The 21,235-nt window shown below is 43.5% G+C and overlaps 1 protein-coding gene across 1 annotated transcript in view; it reads right to left on the minus strand.

The window, feature by feature from the left end:
* Positions 1 to 886: 886 nt before the first annotated feature.
* Positions 887 to 21,235, minus strand: part of LOC308081567 (uncharacterized protein) — an 85,890-nt gene continuing 65,541 nt past the window's right edge. Inside the window, exons 14-19 of the mRNA XM_080457933.1 lie at positions 9,805 to 10,019; positions 9,259 to 9,497; positions 8,844 to 8,972; positions 5,917 to 6,061; positions 1,514 to 1,558; positions 887 to 1,405 (exon numbers count right to left, since the gene is read on the minus strand). Coding sequence (XP_080314059.1) covers positions 1,098 to 1,405; positions 1,514 to 1,558; positions 5,917 to 6,061; positions 8,844 to 8,972; positions 9,259 to 9,497; positions 9,805 to 10,019 — 1,081 coding nt within the window. The 3' untranslated portion in view covers positions 887 to 1,097. The remainder of the gene's footprint in view (positions 1,406 to 1,513; positions 1,559 to 5,916; positions 6,062 to 8,843; positions 8,973 to 9,258; positions 9,498 to 9,804; positions 10,020 to 21,235) is intronic.

The raw sequence follows: 21,235 nt of genomic DNA on the forward strand, positions 1-21,235 counted from the left end.
CATACATTGTATTATTTGACCATACCAGACTGCAGAGGGCTTCTTATTTACTGATTACACATATTTCCATTACTGTTAAGATAATACCCAGGTACAGTTAGTCACATCAGTATTGAGTGTTGTCATTATGTTATATAAATTGTATTGTTTTATTGTCTATTTAGCATGACAAATTGAAAATGTTGTAAAGGTTTACATTTTTAGTCTCGTCTTAGACCTGCTGTATGTTATCCCTTTTGGTGTGATGTATGTTGCATTGCGTAATTTTTAAAACAGAGTAAACATTTGGACAAAAATGGCACAAAGAAGTTGCCTCAAATGTATCTTTTACCGTAATATTTACAAATCTATTGCGATAACATTCAAAATATTGTTCTTTTATTTGTCCTTTAATATCAATTACAAAAATATATATTTCAAAGTAAAGAATTAAGCACATTATTAAGTACAGATTATTTGACTATAGCATGAAATGAGCATTTAAACATTAAAGAGCTTCTAAGTCACCAGAAAAGAAATTCAACAAGACAACCATCCTAAAACGTCTTCTAACCAAAATAAATAGGTTGTCAGCTTTTACCCAAACATGTTAGCAAAAGTAATTTCTGAAGCACTTTCCCCCTGGCTAATTCCAACTGCCTAAGATCAATGCAATAGATATGTGTTGAACTTAGGCTACAAGCCACTCCAAAAACAAAGACTAAAACCACAGAAGTGGCTCTTCCACCTGTGATGTCAACCTTTTCTATGGAGTTGAAAGGATGTGATTTTGTGGGAATTGAACTGTAGACCAAAACATTTCATTGTAAAAAGAAGTCACATCTTATCCAAGGGTTAGTTTTATTTGTACAAAATGTTTTCCCATATAAACAGCCTGATGAATAATGAAACACAGCAGATATTGGTAAACATTTTAAAGGTTCTGCACATGACAAAAATACATATAAACAAATGTGAGGAAGGCTCAGCGTCACATTGGGTGTGTTCATGTTCCAACAACATTGTACATTATCCCATTATGCATGCCTCCGTTCATTTGATTTACATTATGTATGTTTGGATAACTTTACATTTGGACAATGTGTAACTCATGCAAATCAATCTGGGTAGGCCTGTGCCTCTCTATGCAGGTCCACCCACCGTAGATCTGCCCCTGGTAGTAACTCCATCATGACCAACTTCGCATTTTTGACAAGAGCTTTGAACAAGATCTCTGCTGCTTCAGCGGTGGTCACACTCTCAAGGATCTTCCTCATGCTTTCTTGGGGTATGGTCTCAGCTTGGACCTTGGCGGCCGTTTCAGTATGGATGCCCTTACTTTGCAGTAGATAATCAACGATAGGACCCACAATCTTCACTTTACTGACTAAAGCCTCCCGATTGTCCCTCAAGAAATCCTGTTTGTCTTTGTGCAAATCAAAGGATAACATACTGTAAATGGACTGTCTTAAGATTGTTAAGTTCAAAAAGAAAGAACAAAACATACTGTACTGTGAAGATAATGAGTGTGTACCTGAAACAGAAAGCCTGGGGTTCATTCTCGTTGGTTCAATTTGTTCTGTGGATGACATGAAGTGAAAGCCTTTACTGCAGTGTTTACACACATGATTAATATTATTTATTATTTAAATATGAATTGGAATGAATCTAAATAAATAAATAATCTAATCATATTACATTATTTTAGTCATCAAAGTAGCAGCTGGCTGCACAATTAAGGATATAATTTTAATTCTGATTAATTAGTTAAATAATGCAAGAATCTATGTATAAATGCATACAATCTCTGCATGTCTGTGTAACTTTCCCCACATAACTCAAGAACTGTACGACCAATCTACCTCAAAGGCTTGTGCATCTCAGAGGACCTGAGAGTGTGTTGCCTGGTCACAGCGTTTTTTCTGTTCTGGCTCCACAGTGTCAGGACAGCAGAGTCACTGATGTCAGGACAGCAGAGTCACTGATGTCAGGACAGCAGAGTCACTGATGTCAGGACAGCAGAGTCACTGATGTCAGGACAGCAGAGACACTGATGTCAGGACAGCAGAGACACTGATGTCAGGACAGCAGAGACACTGATGTCAGGACAGCAGAGACACTGATGTCAGGACAGCAGAGTCACTGATGTCAGGACAGCAGAGTCACTGATGTCAGGACAGCAGAGTCACTGATGTCAGGACAGCAGAGACACTGATGTCAGGACAGCAGAGACACTGATGTCAGGACAGCAGAGACACTGATGTCAGGACAGCAGAGACACTGATGTCAGGACAGCAGAGACACTGATGTCAGGACAGCAGAGTCACTGATGTCAGGACAGCAGAGTCACTGATGTCAGGACAGCAGAGTCACTGATGTCAGGACAGCAGAGACACTGATGTCAGGACAGCAGAGTCACTGATGTCAGGACAGCAGAGTCACTGCCCATCTTTCGCCGCAGGCTGAAAACCCACCTCTTCAGGAAACACTACCCTTCCTCTTCGCCTTGCCTACTTGTTGTTAACTAGTTGTACGAACTCTTGTTTTATTGTTTTATTGGATCCTGTTTATTCAATACACTTACTTGTTTTAGCTCTTGCTCATTTGATTTTGCTATTTGTCTCATCTGTTTAAGAAAGTAGGTAGCTCATATATTGCACTTTTACCTTAGCGCTAGGTATACTCTTGGTTGCTTAATTGTTTTTAGACGAATTGAAATGTAATTGATTGAAATTGTTATTAGGCAAATATAATGTAAAACAACACAGCTAAATTTATGATAATTTTTGTCTAAAAGGTCAGACCAAAAAAGTCCTTGCGGACTTGTTTCCGTTGGGGTCCTTGGTATTAATTTCATAGACATATATAGTAGCAACCAAACAGTTCAAATATCAACATAAAAATACAGCACTTCAGACTTCTGGTGATTAGTAGTTTCTTTCCCTACCTATGTTGAATGCACTTATCGTAAGTCGCTTTGGATGAAAGCGTCTGCTAAATGACTGTAATGTAATGTAATGTAATGTAATGTAATGTAATGTAATGTAATGTCTGCCTGCCTGCCCGTCTGTCTGCCTTTCTAACCGTATGGGGGCATTGTTCCCACTGGCCAAACTGTGCACACACACTCCCTGGATGCCAATTCAGAACCCCTGCCCAATTTTTTTCACATGGCCCTGTTATAGCGCCACCAGGAGGCAGTTTTTTGCAAAACACATTTTTTTCACAGTACTCCTACAGATTTTGTCAAAAAATCACGCAAACGGACACAGTATCTCTATAGTCATTAAACCAAACGGGTCTTTCAGATTTTTCATGTTCCATCCTGATTGGCAAAAAATGGCTTCCAAAGTTTGCAGGACTGCTCCGTTTTGAACAAAATGCCTCAAATCATGAACACAGCATGTAATTTCCGTGAAACTTTGCACGTACATTCCCACTATGCCGAGGAAGAAATGCCACTTGAGATTTTTCTAATCAGCCTCATGGTGGCGCTATAACAGCCCGATTCGTGTTTTTACCTATAACTGCACCAATCTGTGTAAAACTTTGTATGCGCACTCCCTAGAGGTCAAGGAAAAACCTTTGCCCTGCATTTTTCACATCTGCCTTTTATAGCGCCACCAGGAGGCCGACTTATGTAAAACATATTTCTTTACATTACTCCTTCCGATTTTATCCACGTTTCACGCAAATCTGTACACATGATCTCTATAGTCATGTGATCAAGACGGATCTGTTTTTTTTTTTTCCTCCTCTCTTTCTTAATTTTTCATATTCCATCCCGATTGGCTAAGATTCACGTATCTAAAGTTTGCAGGAGTGGCCCGTTTTGAACAAAATGCCGCAAATCATGAACACAGCGTCCGATTGCGGTCAAACTTTGCACGCACATTCACACTATGTTGAGGAACAAATGCTACCCTTTTAACATTTGCCTGTTATAGCGCCACCAGCAGGTCTAATTTAGCAAAACACTTTTTTTGAACAAAATGCCTCAAATCATGAATGCAGTGTCCGATTGCCGTGCAAGGCCTAAGAATAAATGGCACCCTTTTCACATTGGCCTATTATAGCGCCACCAGGAGGCCACAATAACCTACCTGACCTGTAGACCTGTGCTCCGAGGAGCACTTTTTCTAGTTATTTTAGCCATATCTTTGGTCAAAAGACGCTGAAACAAAATCATCATGTTCCTTCTTGGGTCTGTGATTTTTTGTTTTTAACTATGTCTAAAGGTTTAGTTGTGCATAACACATGTAGCGCATGTGTCACCTGTGGACATGAACTTGGCAATGAGTGGCTGTAAACAGAGACAATATAGAGAATGGACTGAGGGAAGTGTTGTTATACTGCCAAGTGCCTGTGTTGGACAGGGGGTGGTTCTGTGTTTTCCCTTTTCCCACTGTAGGGAATGAGAGGGCGGTGAAACAGGCGGAGGTGATACCTGAAGCCTTGTTATTGGATGGCAGCGGTATAAAGGAGGCATTATTCGGCAGCACGAGTCAGAGGGACACGCCGCTGACTGCACCAAACGCCGACACTACGCTGCACGCCACCACGACCACGCTGCTCGCCGACAACACTGAGCCCCTGCTGATATGCCAGTTAACCCTGCTTAAAAAGGTACGTTACCCACGAGATCCATTTCTGTGAGTGTGGTGCTATAATGCAAATCTGACCGTTACTTACGAGCCTTATCCTCCTTTCCAGTTTCCGCTCCTGGACGCCGCAGAACAGCGTTGATCGCACCCGACGTCCCGCTGAGGATCACCGCGACCACGCAGATTGATTACTGCTACATGCCAGCCAACCCAGCCTAAAAGGGACGGTCCCTCCGAGCTCTTTCAGCATTGTGTGAGTGAGACGCTACGTTGATTCCTGCCACCATCGCTTACAGAGCCTCTGTTTCCTCCTCAGTTTCTACCTACGGCCGTGGCCCACGTTCGTCATCACGCTTGGTGCCTTGGTCCTGGATCGTCACGGCCCAACGGACTTCAACGCGGCTCTGAATAGCCGCGGGACACTGCTTACCGGGACTTGTTGCCAGGCAACCGACGCCACATGCTTCTCCTTGTCCGGAGCCCCGATTGGACAAGGGACAGTGACGTCACTCTGCCGGGCTGGGCCTCGATTGGAGGAGGACTGAGATTGAGCATCTGGGCTCTGGGGCCGTGAGTTTGGGATTTTATATTAAGTTATTATATTCATTTTGATTCATTAACTGTTATTGTGGCTAGTTAAGAGGGGTTGGGGTGGGATTATTCTCAGTGGGGTTTCATAGCCTGTCTCATACTGCCCCCTTCTGGTGAACACGCATGATTTGGATTTTACTGTTGTAATTTCAATAGAAGTGTTATCCTATGTTAGTAGGCTTATTGCAGTGATCTTTAAGTGTGCATTTGATTTGCCGTGGCATCTTTTATTATTGAAGTGTTTTGGTATTACTTGGGCTGTTTAGAGAGTGGGTGGGAACAACGCTGGGGTAATTACTTATTGCTAAACTTATTGCTAAATGTTTTATATATCTTAGCTTATAATAAAGTTGTACTTATTTTCAAAACGACTTGCTTGCTGATTGTGGTGTCTCAGCAGCGGTATTGCATATTAGAGCCCTTGCTGGGTGACACATGCCACAGTAAAAGTAGACAAGAGACATATAATGAAGCTATGTTTGGGTTATACACATCGTTTAGGAGTAGTGCCTGTAGTAAAGTATGGTATGTAATAATGGTAATAATGGCTGCCTCCTGCATACAGAAGGGGATCCAGGTGTTCTAATGCAATGAATAGTGGACTACAGTCTCATCATCAGAAGGAGACACACAATACTTAAATGCACACAATGCACAATGCATGGACAAATCTGGACAAAAGGTGCAAATGTAAACAGTAATGAAATATTCCCCATAACTCACAATGAATGAACAACTGTACCTTTAACACTCAGGATATGCGCCCACACGTGTTCCTTCTCAGGTCCTTGTACCTTCAATGAGACGACTTCTGTATTGAGATTCATCTTCACCATGAATGTTGGATAGTAATTTGGTCCATATTTCTGACAAAAAGGCTGCGAAGCCTAAAGACACATAAAACTGTTTTACTATTGCATTGATGTATTACTGCTTTGATTGATTCAATACTTAATTAACAAGTTGCAAACGCTACAGCAAGTACAATTATGCAAGCAATGCTAAAAGCTCAACACAAAAAAGCCCTGGAGGCTTGTTTCCATTGTGGTCCTATGTATTCAATTCATCATCAAGACAATACAAGTAGTATTTAGTCATCCCAGACTACTCATGATGACTCAGAGTCAGGGTACATGTTGCAAAATACTTCACTAGAGTGCACTCTAAATGATAAATGAGGAGATGCCCAAAAATCGTGTTCTTTGGTTGACATTCTTGATTTTGAGATCGATTTGGACGTCAGTCATAGCCAATTGTAATCTGAAATGATCACATGGCCCCAGAGATAATGTGTACCGATTTATGTGAGGGTTTGACAAAATTTGTAGGATTACTAGCAAAAACTGTGTTTTGAAGACAATGCAGAAATGTGGAAAATCTAGTCTGGTACAAATGGCCGGGGGAGTTATATAATATAATATAATATAATATAATATAATATAATATAATCCCCACTCCTTGGGGTGTTTTTTGTCACTGTACAGTATAAGTATATGTAATTCGTCCTCTGCATTTACCCATCCTATTATCACTAGGTGTGTATGGCTTTCTTGGGTTTATCCTTTGCCTTTGTATAAAACTGTGTCTTTGTGCTTTTTTCTGCTAACTGTTAACAAAGTATTCAATCAATCAATCAGTCAAAAGGTTTAAAGTTAACTTCTTACAGCGGTAGAAAACTAAAACTAAACTAAACTAAATGCATGAGCCTAATTAGAATGCTACAACTCATCTGTGTTGTCTAGATGAAGTACACAAATTTGCTAACTTTTGTCAAGATAACGGCATTATTTAAACAAGTTTGAAATATGCATTATAAGCAACACAATACAGAGATACATTACTATATCCACAATCCCCTCAGCACTCTGCTCAGCTGTGTAGATTTTTGCTCATTTTTTAATTGCAATGGTCTGCTTTCTCTCAAGTTCAATCTATTCTGTTTCTATGGTTTATTGTGCGTATTGCATAGCATATTGTGTTTAGCTGCTAACAGCTATATTTATTATTATTATTGTCTCCGCCAGGCCGAAAGGCATGGCGAGAGAGTATGTTTTACCCCCTGTCCGTCCGTCCGTCCGTCCGTCCGTCCGTCCGTGTGTGTGTGTGTGTGTCCTGTCCGTGTGTTACCAGCTAATCTCCGGCACCGTTGGCCCGGTCGCTGCCAAACTGTGCACACACACTACCTGGATGCCAATTCAGAACCTCTGCCTCAAATTTTTCACATGGGCCTGTTATAGTGCCACCTGGAGGCCGATTTGTGCAAAACCCATTTTTTAATATTACTCCTACAGATTTAATCCAAACGTCATGCAAAATCGGTACACAGTATCTCTATAGTCATGTGATCAACACGGATCTGTCCGATTTCCCATATTCCATCCTCATTGGCTAAGGTTGGCTTCCAAAATTTGCAGGATTGGTCCGCTTTGAACAAAATGCCTCAAATCATGAATGCAGCTTGCGATTTCCATGAAATTTCATATATGCTATAAAAGGCTGATTTGTGTTTTTAACTATAACTGCACCAATCTGCATGAAACTTTGCACACACACTCCCTAGAGGCCAAGGAAAAACATCTTTCCTGCATTTTTCACATTTGCCTTTATAGCGCCACCAGGAGGCCCACTTATGTAAAACACATTTTTGGATATTAAGCCTTCAGATTTTATCCAAATTTCACACAAATCCGTACACATGATCTCTATAGTCATGTGATCAAGATGGAACTGTTTGATTTTTCATATTTCATCTTGATTGGCTAACATTGACATCTAAAGTTTGCAGAAGTGGCCTGTTTTGAACAAAATGCCACAAATCATGAACGCAGCGTCCGATTGAGGTGACACTTTGCACGCACAGTCGCACTATGTTGAAGAACAAATGCCACCCTTTAACATTGCCCTATTATAGCGCCACCGGGAGGCCGATTTTTTCAACACTTTTCTTTTTTGTATTACTCCTACAAATGTTGTCCAATCATCATGCAAATCGGTACCCATTATCTCTATAGTCAAGTGATCAAGATGGTTCTGTCCGATTTTTCATATTCCATCCTGATTGGCAAATTCCGAACATTGTTGGCCCACAATAACCTACCTAACCTGGCGGAGACCTGTGCTCCGAGGAGCACTTTTTCTAGTTATTATTATTATTATTATTATTATTATAATACCAATATACAGTATATATATTATTATTTTACACTATTATAGCATTATTGTTATTATATTATACTGCTTTTGTACCTGCTGTTATTGCTGTCATAGTTCTCACTACTGCTGTTGCTAGTACTTATTAGTACTTATAATACGTATTATTATATTATTGTAATATTTGTCTGTTTTTACTTTTGTTGCTGCTATTATTGCTTTTGCTTGTGTCTCTCTCTCCCCCTCCTTCTCTCTCCCCTTCTCTCTGTCCCTCTCCTCTCTTTCTTATGGCTCCGACACGGTCGGGACAGATGTCTGCCCACCCTACAGTCTGGGTCTGCCTGACGTTTAGTCCAGTTAAGGGGGAGTTGTAGTAGTAGTAGTAAAAAATGTGTAAATGGCGGAAAATCGTGTTAGGGTGTTGTATGGGTGGAAATGCTAAACTCAGAATGTAATTTTAGCATCTGATATCTACTGCTATATAAAATCAGGTTATACCAGGAGTTCAGTTTGTGATACCTTAGGTTGTACGTCATGTGGAGGACAGTGGAGACTGCAGTGCAGACTGTAGACTTCTTCTGGGGTGAGAGAACAGGCTCCCGGAGTCTTGATGTATGTATCATCTTTGTTGTAAGGCTTTGACATCACCTACAAGAACACCAAGACAACTTGACCAGCTGGTTCACTCATACTGTCTGGTACATGGGAAGTTTTTACAGGCTACTGTACAGTATGTACGCAGGCTTTGTTTCCATTAATACCAGGGTACTTTTGTCCTTATAGCCTACTACAGTTAACGCTGGGCTTAAGTTGTTGTCACAACTACAGTCTATCCTCTTGTCTTTTCAAAATCTCAATCTATTTCATGTTGAAGTACGATAAGTTTAAATAGATTCAAAGCCTCTGAGGTGCTAGTTAATAGAACATACTTTACCTCTTCAATCCCCACATTGGCTGGCAGCAAAAATACATTCAGTGTGCTTGGTCGTTGAAGGAACAGCAGAATTTGACCTTTGGTTGGTTTACATTTAAATAGTTTGGTAATTCTCTTCCACAGCCCAACGTGACACAGATGGGTCACATTTACGACCACGTGAGTCTTGGTCACTTCCAGCGGTTCTAAGAAGTCCACCACCCCGTGATCAGAGATGTGGGCCACAGAAAGGTCATCAACTGTGAAAGGGTTTTTACATTTAGCAGATTTATTATGAATCCTATCATTCTGATGTGTGAAAATCAGACACGACACAATGTGTTCTGTGTTCTACCTACTGGGTCTAACATGTTGCCTACCGGGTCAACCCGGTACGCAACATGTTAGACACCATGTTAGGCACCGGGTCTAACATGGTCTCTTTAACAACATGCCATCAAATACAACATCCCACATTAGTTCCCAACATATTATTGTCTGTTACACTTTGTCAATTTGAACAAGAAGCTTGAAAATGATTGTACAATACTAAGAGCAGCTCCTCACCGGGTGTGACCTCACAGTGTGGGAGGTGTAGCTGGCAGACAGACTGCTGAGGACACTGGATGTCAAACAGAGGACCTGCAGGAGTCCCTTCTGTTGACTGGAGCTGGTCCTCATCCCACTGAACAGTCTTGTAGAGGACTTCTGCTTCCCTTTTCGTTCCAAACACCAACTCTGTCACACTGCACTGGAACAGCCCCGCCTCGGGGAACGTGAACCTGTGACACAAAACAAGCATTTACTGTATTTGTATGAGATATTTTGGGGGCCTTTCTGCCTTTATTTAGTAGGTACAGTGGAGAGAAGCATGAAACAGGGAGTCAGGGAATGAATGACATGCAGCAAATCCGCCGTCGGGCTTGGGAATCAAACCTGGGACACCCTTAACCACTTGACAACCGGCACCCCAAAACATTGATTGATTGATCATCTATTGACTTCATTAATAATAATAATAATAATAAACTTTATTTGTATAGCACCTTTCATGACATGAAATGCAGCGCAAAGTGCTTTACAGAGCAAGAATACAGTTACAGTTACAACCAATTTAACAATAAAGCAAACAAAAATAAAATAAAATAAAATAAAAGCAAAAGCATAAAACAACATTAAAATAGGCAATACAGTGAGGACTTAAAAATCAACCAAAGAATCAGCTAAAAGCAAGAGTGAAGTAATAGGTCTTGAGCTGTGCTTTAAAGCTATCGACAGAGGCTGCCTGTCTTAGGTGTAATGGGAGTTTATTCCACACTGTTGGTCCGTAAAAGCAGAATGCTGCTTCACCGTATTTTCATTGTAGGCACCTCGAGCAGGTCAGCACTTGAAGACCTGAGGGCCCGGTTTGGAACATATCTCTCTAGGCAGTCATAGAGGTAGGAAGGTGCCAGACCATTTAGAGCTTTATAAACTATTAAAATAATTTTAAAATCAATCCTAAAAACAACCAGGAGCCAGTGTAGTGAAGCTAGAACTGGAGTGATATGTTCTCTCATCCTAGTTTTAGTTAAAATTCTGGCTGCCGCATTTTGAACAAGTTGTAATCTGTCAGTTGTTTTCTTTGGCAGGCCAGAGTAGAGTGCGTTGCAGTAATCAAGCCGAGAGAAAACAAAAGCGTGGATCAACGTTTTTGCATCGTCTAACGACAGATAGTCTTTAATTCGCGCAATATTTCTAAGATGAAAGAAAGCAATCTTGGTGACATGATTAATGTGTGTATTAAAATTCAACTCAGAATCGATAATAACCCCCAGGTTCTTTACTGTGGTGTTACTTTCTACAGCCAGGTTACCAAGTCTACTTATTATTGATTCTCTCTGCTCACTGGAGCCAATTATGAGAACTTCTGTTTTATCCTCATTTAGCTTAAGAAAGTTCTCACTCATCCAGCATTTTATACTGGACAGACAGGTCAACAATGGGTCTAGAGCGCAGGGGTCGTCTGGAGCTACCGAAAGATACAGCTGGGTATCATCAGCATAGAAATGGAAGTTCACTCCGTGATCGGCGATGAGTTCTCCCAGCGGTAGCATATACAAGGAGAACACTAAGGGACCCAGAATTGAGCCCTATGGAATACCAGAAAAGATGTCGTGTTTGTCTGAGTCAAAGTTAGCTAGGCTGACAAAATAGCTTCTGCCTGTTAGGTAAGAGTAAAACCAAGACAAGGCTGTGCCTGACAAACCAATCCAGTACTCCATGCGTTGTAGTAGAATTGTGTGATCAATCGTATCAAAAGCAGCGGTTAAATCAAGGAGTAGGAGAACAGATACATTTTTGTCGTCAGCGGACACCCTAAGATCATTAATTACTTTTACAAGTGCTGTTTCTGTGCTATGACCTTTCCTGAAGCCAGATTGGAATTTGTTATGAACCTTATTTTTCTGTAGGAACACATCCAGTTGATGAAAGAAAGTTTTTTCTAAGACCTTGCCCAGAAATGGCAGATTAGAGATTGGTCTATAATTACCCAGCACCAATGGATCAAGGTTGTGTTTCTTGAGTAACAGCCTGACTACAGCCGTTTTCAGTGAGTCTGGAAAGACGCCTGAAAGTAGAGAGCTGTTTACAATTCTTAGGATATCTCCAATCACACTGTCTAAAACCTCTTTGAGAAACGGGGTGGGTATTGCATCCAGTGAACAAGATGATGATGTCATCTGTGATATAGTTTTACGGAGTTCCTCTTCATTAATTTCGCAGAATGATATTAGGCTTCCTCTGGAGTGATCTACATTTTTGCACCATGCACCATTTGCCGCATTTTCAGTGCTAGCAGCAGCATTCATAATACCAGCTCGAATGCTAAAAATGTTGTTTTAAAAAAAGGATGCAAACTCATCACACTTAGCTTTAGAAGCAGGGAGCGACTCCTTGTAAGCCTGGGGGGGGTTTAAGAGATGTTCAATGGTAGAGAATAAGACTCTGGCATTTTGCTTGTTGTCATTGATAATGCCTGAAAAATATGCCTGCCTTGCCAAGCGCAGTGCTTTGTTATAGGCCACTGTTGACTTCTTAAAAATATCTAGGTGGATAGTGAGTTTGTTTTTTCTCCAAATTCGCTCAGCTTTACGACATTCTTTCTTGAGTGAGCGCATGTGCTCATTGATCCAGGGTGTTACTCTAGAGTTAAGTTTCATAGGAGCCACTATGTCGAGAGCTGACTCTAATTTGAAATTAAAATGTTGAACCATGTCATTCACTGAGGGAGCATCGAGTAGGGGGGGCACCTGCACACACGCCAGATGACGAGGAAACTCGTTTGCTGCAGATGAGCTAAAAAAACGTTTTTTTTATAGTATATTCTGTATTGTTTTTCCCTAGATGAGAGACAGTTGTAGCGGACATGGCGTAATAATTATGGGAAATAATAATGATAATTATGAAAATATTGAAAATATTTTCTGAAAAATCAAAATATCAATTTTCACCAAAAATTAAGGAATTGTGCAAATTAAGGGATTAATTTGCACCTCAACACAACCATGAAAAAGGCTACGCAAGAATCTTTGACACAGTATGATGCATGGGTTCTGGTTAGGGAATGATTGGAAATATTTGCTTTGAAATCATTTGGAAAAGGACTTCCTTTTAGGTCAAAATAAAGTGTTTATTAAGATAAATCCTATGATAATAAAACAACCAATGAAATGGGGAAAAGAACAATAGATCAATACTTCATAAGATGAGGAAACCGGTTAAAATCTCAACAATATACAACATAACAGATCTACAATCTGATCAGATCGAATGGCCACATTTTAATATACTAAAGGAGAAGAAGGGATTAAAGTCATAAAGAAAAGAGAAAGATCAATGGTTAAAAATAGCTAATCTGCCCTCAAAACTACACTCAGCTGCCACACCACATGTGAATGCATCATGCTCGCCTGTCCATTGGAATGGAGGAGACTCCATTGTCTCTGGGGAAGAGGCCACGAGGTAGTTGGCTAGCAGGCTTGGCTAGCGTCCAGGCAGTGGCGTCGGTGCTGCTACTTCACTACGTCATGCAGTCCTCCTCAGTCTCCACTCAACTCGGATTGAGGAGACAGTATTGTGTGGCTTTTGGCCCACGTGTTAGAAGGAGCGGAGCAGCTTTTCAGCAGGAGCAGGAGCAGGCATCTGGCTTTGGCTGGACGTAGGCCCGTGGTTCTTCTCGTGGGGCTGACCTGAGGCGTTGGCTAGCATGGATAGCTAGTGTCCGTGCCGTAGCGTAGAACAGGGTGTAGAAAGGGGGAAGGGACTTCTCGTCGACCTTCTGTTGATGCTTTGTCGTCAGGAGAGAGGCGTGGGGGATTTGGCACCCCGGAGAGAGCAGAAAGAAGGGACTCAGGGATGAGTCGACCCCCTGGTCATCGAGAGCGCGGTGGAAGAGAGAGAGAGAGAGGGTCTCCCCAACTCCTTTTGTAGGTAGGAGGAGGAGTCCTCCTCCTTATCACCCTGAAGGCGTGTTTGAGGCAGCTGTGTGAGGGGCTACCTCCCTTCCTATTATGAAAAACTAAACTTATCTAAGTAAGTATCTTGGGGGACTGTCTATTAATACATTTGACTGGATATTTGGAATCCCAATGAATTAAGCATTGTCTAGGTATTAAACATGACGGCATTATGTAAAACAGCAAGCAGTTAAACATTGAAGTCGAATTTACCAGAAAAGCATCACATTTAGAAACACCAAAGTTCATATTTTTGTTGTAGTCCTAGTACAGGACAATAATTATATATTTTAAAGTGACAAAACATGACACGAAAACAGTTTATTCACATTCGCTTGTTGCTCATTGTCTTGTGCTCAGTTAGTGTGTCACACTGTGGCAGAAAAGCAAGACATTCTTTTCATGTCATAAAAGTTTAAGGTTTCTCTTATCTAGCAAGACAGAGAGAGAGAGCCTGTGTGTGTCTTCTGGCTGAAGGCATGCCATTGAGTAATAAAGGCTTCCCCCTTATCTCAAAGCAGGATCCTTTAGAGATCGGTGTCCAAAGGGGGAGGGGGGGGTCTTTGCGATGGGCCCATGGCCAACCAGTTATGGCTTTATCAAAACCGAAAACCATAGTCATTCGCTTTCTGTGTCCATACCTGGTCCGATATCACTACACAGTCATATTAAAACACAATAAATAGTGGTCTGTTAGTTCGGGCTTATCAATAATACTGTCAACAGTGATATTCAAACCTTTAGTGATCACCAAGTCCAGGGTGTGGCCATGTTTATGTGTTGGCCCAACGACATGTTGAATAAAGTCAAAATTGTGCAGTAACTGTAGGAAACCCATAGCCACAACATCTGTGTCAACAATGTCAACATACAAATTAGCATCTCCAGTAATCAGAGTTCTGTCATAATTAGTGGAGCAGATAGATAAAAGTTCTGATATTTCTGTTAGAAATAAGGCTTTGCTGCACTTTGGAGGTCGATACATACTAATCATAAGCACAGAGGATTGACTCTCCAATATGGTGGCCTGGTATTCAAATGATTTAAAACTGCCAAGGTTTGTCAGAGGTTTGAATTTTAAAGTGTCAGAAAAGATATTCGCCAGACCACCTCCTCTTTTTCCCTCACGTCCTTAGTGAATGAAACTGTACTTTGGTGGGCATGCTGCAGCTAAGAGGACCGCTCCATCAGAACCAAGCCAAGTTTCTGTTAGAAAGATAATATCTAGTTTCTCTTTACAGATGATATCATTTACAGAGGAAGACTTGTTATTAAGTGACCTGATGTTAAGTAGGGCCAAGTTTAGCTTGAGGCATTCAACTATTTGGCTGTTGCCTCTACATGGAATGCCTGTTAAATTTGCTATATTTGCAGAGTGTTTAAATTCACTCCTTGTCCTGGAAACTCTATTTTAGATAACAGTGGAAATATTGTATATTGCCTTGTTTTCTACAAGGCTAACTGAAATAGCCTTGGGCCCAGACATGATTTTGGCTATGCATAATGGACCCTGCCTAACTCAGCAATCAAATGTATTCTCTAGACGTAGGGAAGCCGACAGGACGTTCTTGTTCTTGCGATGGCTCCGTCGAGGGGGGATGGGTGGGGGGCAGGGCACGGTTGGTGGTTGTTGGGCCTGGCGTTTGATTTGGGGGGTTATAAGGATAAGGATAATTCCTTTTAACAGGACGTTCATGAAAGTCCTTGCGGGTTTCCAATGAGGGCCTGTGAGCAATTAGGGGTTAAGAGTCTTGCTCAGGGACAAATTTCATTTCATCGACACATATGCTGGCGTGGCCTGGAATCGTACCTGGGGCAACCAGGGCCTCTGGCTCCCTAGGCGGGCTCACTAACCACTCAGCTATGGCCGCTCTAATTACATTACATTACAGTCATTTAGCAGACGCTTTTATCCAAAGCGACTTACAATAAGTGCATTCAACATAGGTAGGGAACAAAACTACTAATCACCAGAGCACCAACCAAGAGTATACCTAGCACTAAGGTAAAAGTGCAATATATCAGCTACCTACTTTCCTTAAACAGATGAGACAAAATAGCAAAATCAAATGAGCACGAGCTAAAACAAATAAGTGTATCGACTAAACAAGATCCAATAAAACAATACAACAATAAAACAAGAGTTCGTACAACTAGTTAACAACAAGTAGGCCAGGCAAAGAGGAAGGGTAGTGTTTCCTGAAGAGGTGGGTTTTCAGCCTGCGGCGAAAGATGGGCAGTGACTCTGCTGTCCTGACATCAGTGGGAAGTTCATTCCACCACTGTGGGGCCAGAACAGAAAAAAGTCGTGACCGTGTCGATCGACCAGAAGGACCCTTGAGGGACGAGGCAATCAGTCGCCCCGAGGTGGCAGACCGGAGTGGTCGGGCAGGGGTGTAGGCATCGACCATAGCCCGGAGGTAAGAAGGAGCTGTTCCTTTCACTGCCCTATAGGCTAGCACCAGGGTTTTAAACTGAATGCGAGCCGCTACGGGGAGCCAGTGCAGAGAACGGAGAAGGATAGTTGTGTGGGAGAACTTGGGGCGGTTGAACACCAGACGAGCCGCAGCTTTCTGAACAAGCTACAGAGGTCTGATGGCTGATGCCGGAGCACCAGCAAGGAGGGAGTTGCAGTAGTCCAGGCGGGAGATGACAAGAGCCTGGATGAGCACCTGGGCTGCCTTCTCCGTGAGGAAGGGGCGAATCCTCCTGATGTTGTAGAGGAGGAATCTGCAGGACCGTGTCACTGATGCGATGTTAGCCGAGAACGACAGTTGATCGTCCAAGGTCACACCCAGATTCTTCGCAGTCCGAGTTGACGTCACCACAGCATTATCAATGGTGATGGCCATGTCTCGGTGCGGACAGCCCTTCCCCGGGAGGAACATCAGCTCGGTCTTGTCCAGGTTGAGCTTCAGGTGGTTCATCGACATCCACTCCGAGATGTCAGCCAGACAAGCAGCAATGCATGCCTCCACTTGTGTGTCAGAGGGGGGGAATGAGAGGATCAGCTGGGTGTCATCGGCATAGCAGTGGTAGGAAAAGCCATGGGAGTGGATGACAGCACCAAGAGATGTAGTGTAGAGAGAGAAAAGAAAAGGACCCAGAACCGAGCCTTGGGGAACCCCAGTAGTGAGCCTGTGTGGTTCTGACACAGACCCTCTCAGCATCACCTGGTAGGAGCGACCCGTCAGGTAGGATGCAAACAGGGAGAGTGCAGAGCCTGAGACACCCATCCCCTCGAGGGTGGAGAGGAGGATCTGATGGTTCACCGTGTCGAACGCTGCAGACAGGTCCAGGAGTATCAGAACGGAGGAGAGAGAGTTCGCTCTAGCGGCATGGAGCGACTCCGTCACTGCCAGGAGGGCAGTCTCTGTCGAGTGACCCACTTTGAACCCAGACTGGTTGGAGTCCAGGAGGTCGTTCTGGTGGAGATAGGAGGACAGTTGTTTAAAGACAGCACGTTCGAGAGTTTTAGATAGGAAGGATAGAAGGGAAACCGGTCTGTAGTTCTTGATCTCAGAGGGGTCAAGTGTCGGTTTCTTCAGGAGGGGGGTGACTCTGGCAGTCTTGAAAGTAGAGGGAAAGTAGCCAGATGTCAGAGAGGTGTTAATAAGGTGGGTTAAGAAGGGAAGAAGTTCAGGTGCAATAGACTGCAACAGAGTGGATGGGACCGGGTCCAGAGAGCATGAGGTGGGGCGACTAGAGGTAATAAGGAGAAGGACCTCGTTAGGGGAGAGGGGAGAAAAGTGGGATAGAGAGGGGGAGGGGGGGAGAGGAGTAGATGAAGGTAGAGAGGGGGGGGTGGCAGGCAGACGGGTGTGGGTAGTGCGCAGGGCACCAGCCGGGGGAGGAGGGAAGGAGGATCGGATATCGTTCACCTTCTTGTCAAAGAAGTTGGCGAAATCGTCAGGGAGGAGGGACGAGGAGGGAGGAGGGGGTGGTGGTTCCAGGAGAGAGGAGAAAGTTTCAAAGAGTTTTTTAGGGTTGGAAGCAGAAGCCTGAATTTTAGTGCAGAAGAAAGCAGCTTTAGCAGCTGATAGAGAGGAGGAAAAAGTAGAAATGAGAGATTGGAAGGTGAGAAGGTCCTCCAGGAGGTTGCCATTTCTCCATTTGCGCTCAGCCGCTCTCAGGCTCCGTCTCTCAGTCCGCACTGAGTCCGACAACCAGGGGGCAGGTGGAGTTTGGCGTGCAGGCCTGGTGGTGAGGGGACAGAGATGGTCGAGAGAAGAGGATAGAGTAGAGAAAAGAAGATCTGTGGCGGTATCAGGGGATAGAAGAGCAAAGGATTCAGGGGCAGGGAGAGCAGAGAGAACAGAAGAGGAAAGATCAGTAGAGGAAAGTGAGCGAAGATTGTGACGTGAGGAAATCATGTGGGTAGGGAGGGGCTGTGAGGGGGGAGAGGAGAGAGAGAGTAGGACATGAAGTAGTGATCAGAGAGTTTCTTACCCTTTTCACTGGAAAGAGGAGTGACAGACAGGTTAGCAGTAGAGCAGCCTCTGGTGAAGATCAGGTCCAGTTGGTTGCCCGCCTCATGGGTAGGAGGAGATGGGGAAATAACTAGGTCAAAGGCGGCGAGAAACGAAAGTAGTGGGTCTAGCTGCTTCTCAGTCGGGAGGTTGAAGTCACCCAGAAGGATGAATCCAGAGCCATCGACAGGGAAGTGAGAGACTAGATGGTCCAGCTCCTCCAGGAAGCCACCAGCAGGGCCCGGTGGGCGATAAACAACTGCAATGGTGAGCTTGACTGGATGAGAAACAGTGACCACATGAAATTCAAAGGAGGTAGGAGAGAATTGTGACAGTGAAACAGGAGAGTATTTCCATTTTCTGGAAATTAGCAGACCAGCACCACCACCTGTCCGCACGGCTCTGGGAGTGTGAGAGAAAGAGTACACATCTGACAGAGCCGCGGGCGTAGCAGTGTTTTCTGGTCTGATCCAAGTCTCAGTCAGAGCAAGGAAGTTGAGGGAGAGCAAGGATGCGTAGGCTGAGATGAAAGTAGATTTGCCTTCCACCACAGCCGAGTGGCAATTCCAAAGCCCTCCCGTTACCACTTGCTCGACGTGAGTTGAAAGAGTAGGATAGATGAGATTAGTGGTGTCGCGACATCTGGGTGTAACCCAGTGTTTGTGCGACCACCAGGAAGAAGAGAGGACAGGAATAGGAAGAAAACACATTGTAGATCACTAAACATGTACACTACTATATCTATCACACTACTATATATGTCACTAATCAATGATACAGCTTATCGTTCATTGACGAAGGCCAGGACCTGTCGCCTTTGTTCGCCTGGCCTTCGTTTGCTGGCCGCCGCTTAAAAGCTGACGCTTTCAGCTGGTGGTATAAGGCCACTTCAACTGATTGCTAATCGTCTGCCAGGAGTGCTGGCCAAACCAGACACTTAACAGGGCAATCAATTGGCCTATCCTGGGTGAAACTATTCCTACTACAGAGTGCCAATAGCCTACTGCTTGAAGCACAAATACAATACAGCTATAAACTACAGACTAACACACAAGCTAATAATACAGTACTAATAGAAAAGCACTTAGGGTACAAACTACTAGCAGCTTGCTAAATAAGAAAAATGCTACTATACTTGTTGAGAGCGAGGCTCTAGCCATCAATGTGACCCCTATACCCCGAGCTCCTGTAAAGCCCCCGCCCAAGGCATCTGCCGTGTCGGCCGGCAAGAAGAGAAAAGAGAAGCTGAAACACAACCGTGCTGCGTGGGCGCCAGCCACTGGGTGGCCCGCAGGCAGCGAGCAATGGAGCAATTGGAATCCACCATACAACGCTGTCCCTACAACAGGGGGGGGCCCACCGACGTACCCCCACCCATATGCACCGAGGGAACCTCACCAAGGACCCTACCCCATCCTCGTCGCCATCCTAACACAGGATTCTACGGGGCGCCCCCTGCCCAATATCAACCCGATCCAAGAGGCCAGCAAGGTCCCTACTATTAGAGATCATTGAAACATGTAAAACAAATGCTTAGCTAGTATTTAGCCATAGCTTTAAAATGTGTTTGCTTAGAAAACTTCCCCCACACAATTTCTCACCAGCTGCCAGTAAACTGATAACAGGCCAGACAAGCCAAGGTCACACACTGTCTGTTGGGAACCAGTGAGACGTGACAGGAAGTATCTACGTGCCTCAAGGGTTGAGAGTTGGGCAGGAAGGGAGGGGCGGAGGGTGCTATGTAATGACAGTGTGCTGCCACAGGGGTTGATGTATTTAACCCCCGATCGCCCAGGGATGGGCACACTCTTCCTGGACTTTTGCATCTAGAGACATCTGTTTTCATATATAGCTAACAGCCACCTCGGTGGCCTTTTCTCTCTTCAATACTTTATTACTCTATATTTGTAACTCACTTCTTAATAAATACTTTTTTATTGAACTTCATTTTTGTGCGACGACTGCCTCCCGACTGCTTCATTAGCTGAGAAAGATATCCAGGGTTTTTGTCCTTTTCCTGTATTTCTGTGGTAAGATTGGTAACACAAATTACTACACTAAGATAGGAGCCAGCCTGTGTTTGAGAGTTCCTCTCTAACTGACACAGGTTGGGACAGGCCCTGTCCACGGCCTTAGGTTTCATTCTCACGATATTTCCCCAGTGGAGATATCTATCTGTTGTTTATTTACTGAGTAAGGTGGTTGGCGCTAAGTCCATTTCTCAACGAGTGGCTCTCATTTATTTCCTATACAAGCAGGATACAGAGCGCCGCTCACGAGAGATCACTTGGCACTAGCCGCTTGGTGATAACACAGAGCCAAGAGTGAAATTAGGTCTGTTACAGTTGATGCCGAAGCACACGCAGATACAACAGCAGTTGTGTCCCGTAGCTGCTGGTAAAAGACGCCAAAGCAATAGTATTGGTCTCCGATCACTGAGTGTTTATTAAATCTAATTCTAGATTTGTGCCTGATTTCTGAGCAATGCAGTCTAGTCATTGTCGGAAGCCACTTGTAATCTACCGAGAATAGATCCTCTAGGTTGAACTCAAGAGACAGAGTTTATCCATTCTAGATAAAGCGATAAGTAGGAGTAAGGTTAAAATTCCGGTAACCGGAGAGACTATAGCAAATCTCGAAGGGGTTCCGGTGGGGAGTCTGGGTCTAGTTGACCCAGGGTCTGATTCCCTCGACAATACTCAACTAGCCAGAGGTCAGGAGCTCAGTTCTCTTCAGATGTTGTTAGCACTCTGACTAAACACTGCCAACCTGCCTATTTATCCCTTGAGCTGTGCTGGCCAAACCAGACACTTAACAGGGCAATCAATTGGTCTATCCTGGGTGAAACTATTCCTACTACAGAGTGCCAATAGCCTACTGCTTGACGCACAAATACAATACAGCTATAAACTACAGACTAACACACAAGCTAATAATACAGTACTAATAGAAAAGCACTTATCAAGTCGTTCATGCTACTGGTGAACTCCAGAAGAGGTATTGGGGACAGGGAAAAAGATGATGATGAGG

Source organism: Gymnoscopelus braueri (genome assembly GCF_963280865.1).
Source record: "Gymnoscopelus braueri genome assembly, contig: SCAFFOLD_247, whole genome shotgun sequence".
Taxonomy (NCBI): Eukaryota; Metazoa; Chordata; class Actinopteri; order Myctophiformes; family Myctophidae; genus Gymnoscopelus; species Gymnoscopelus braueri.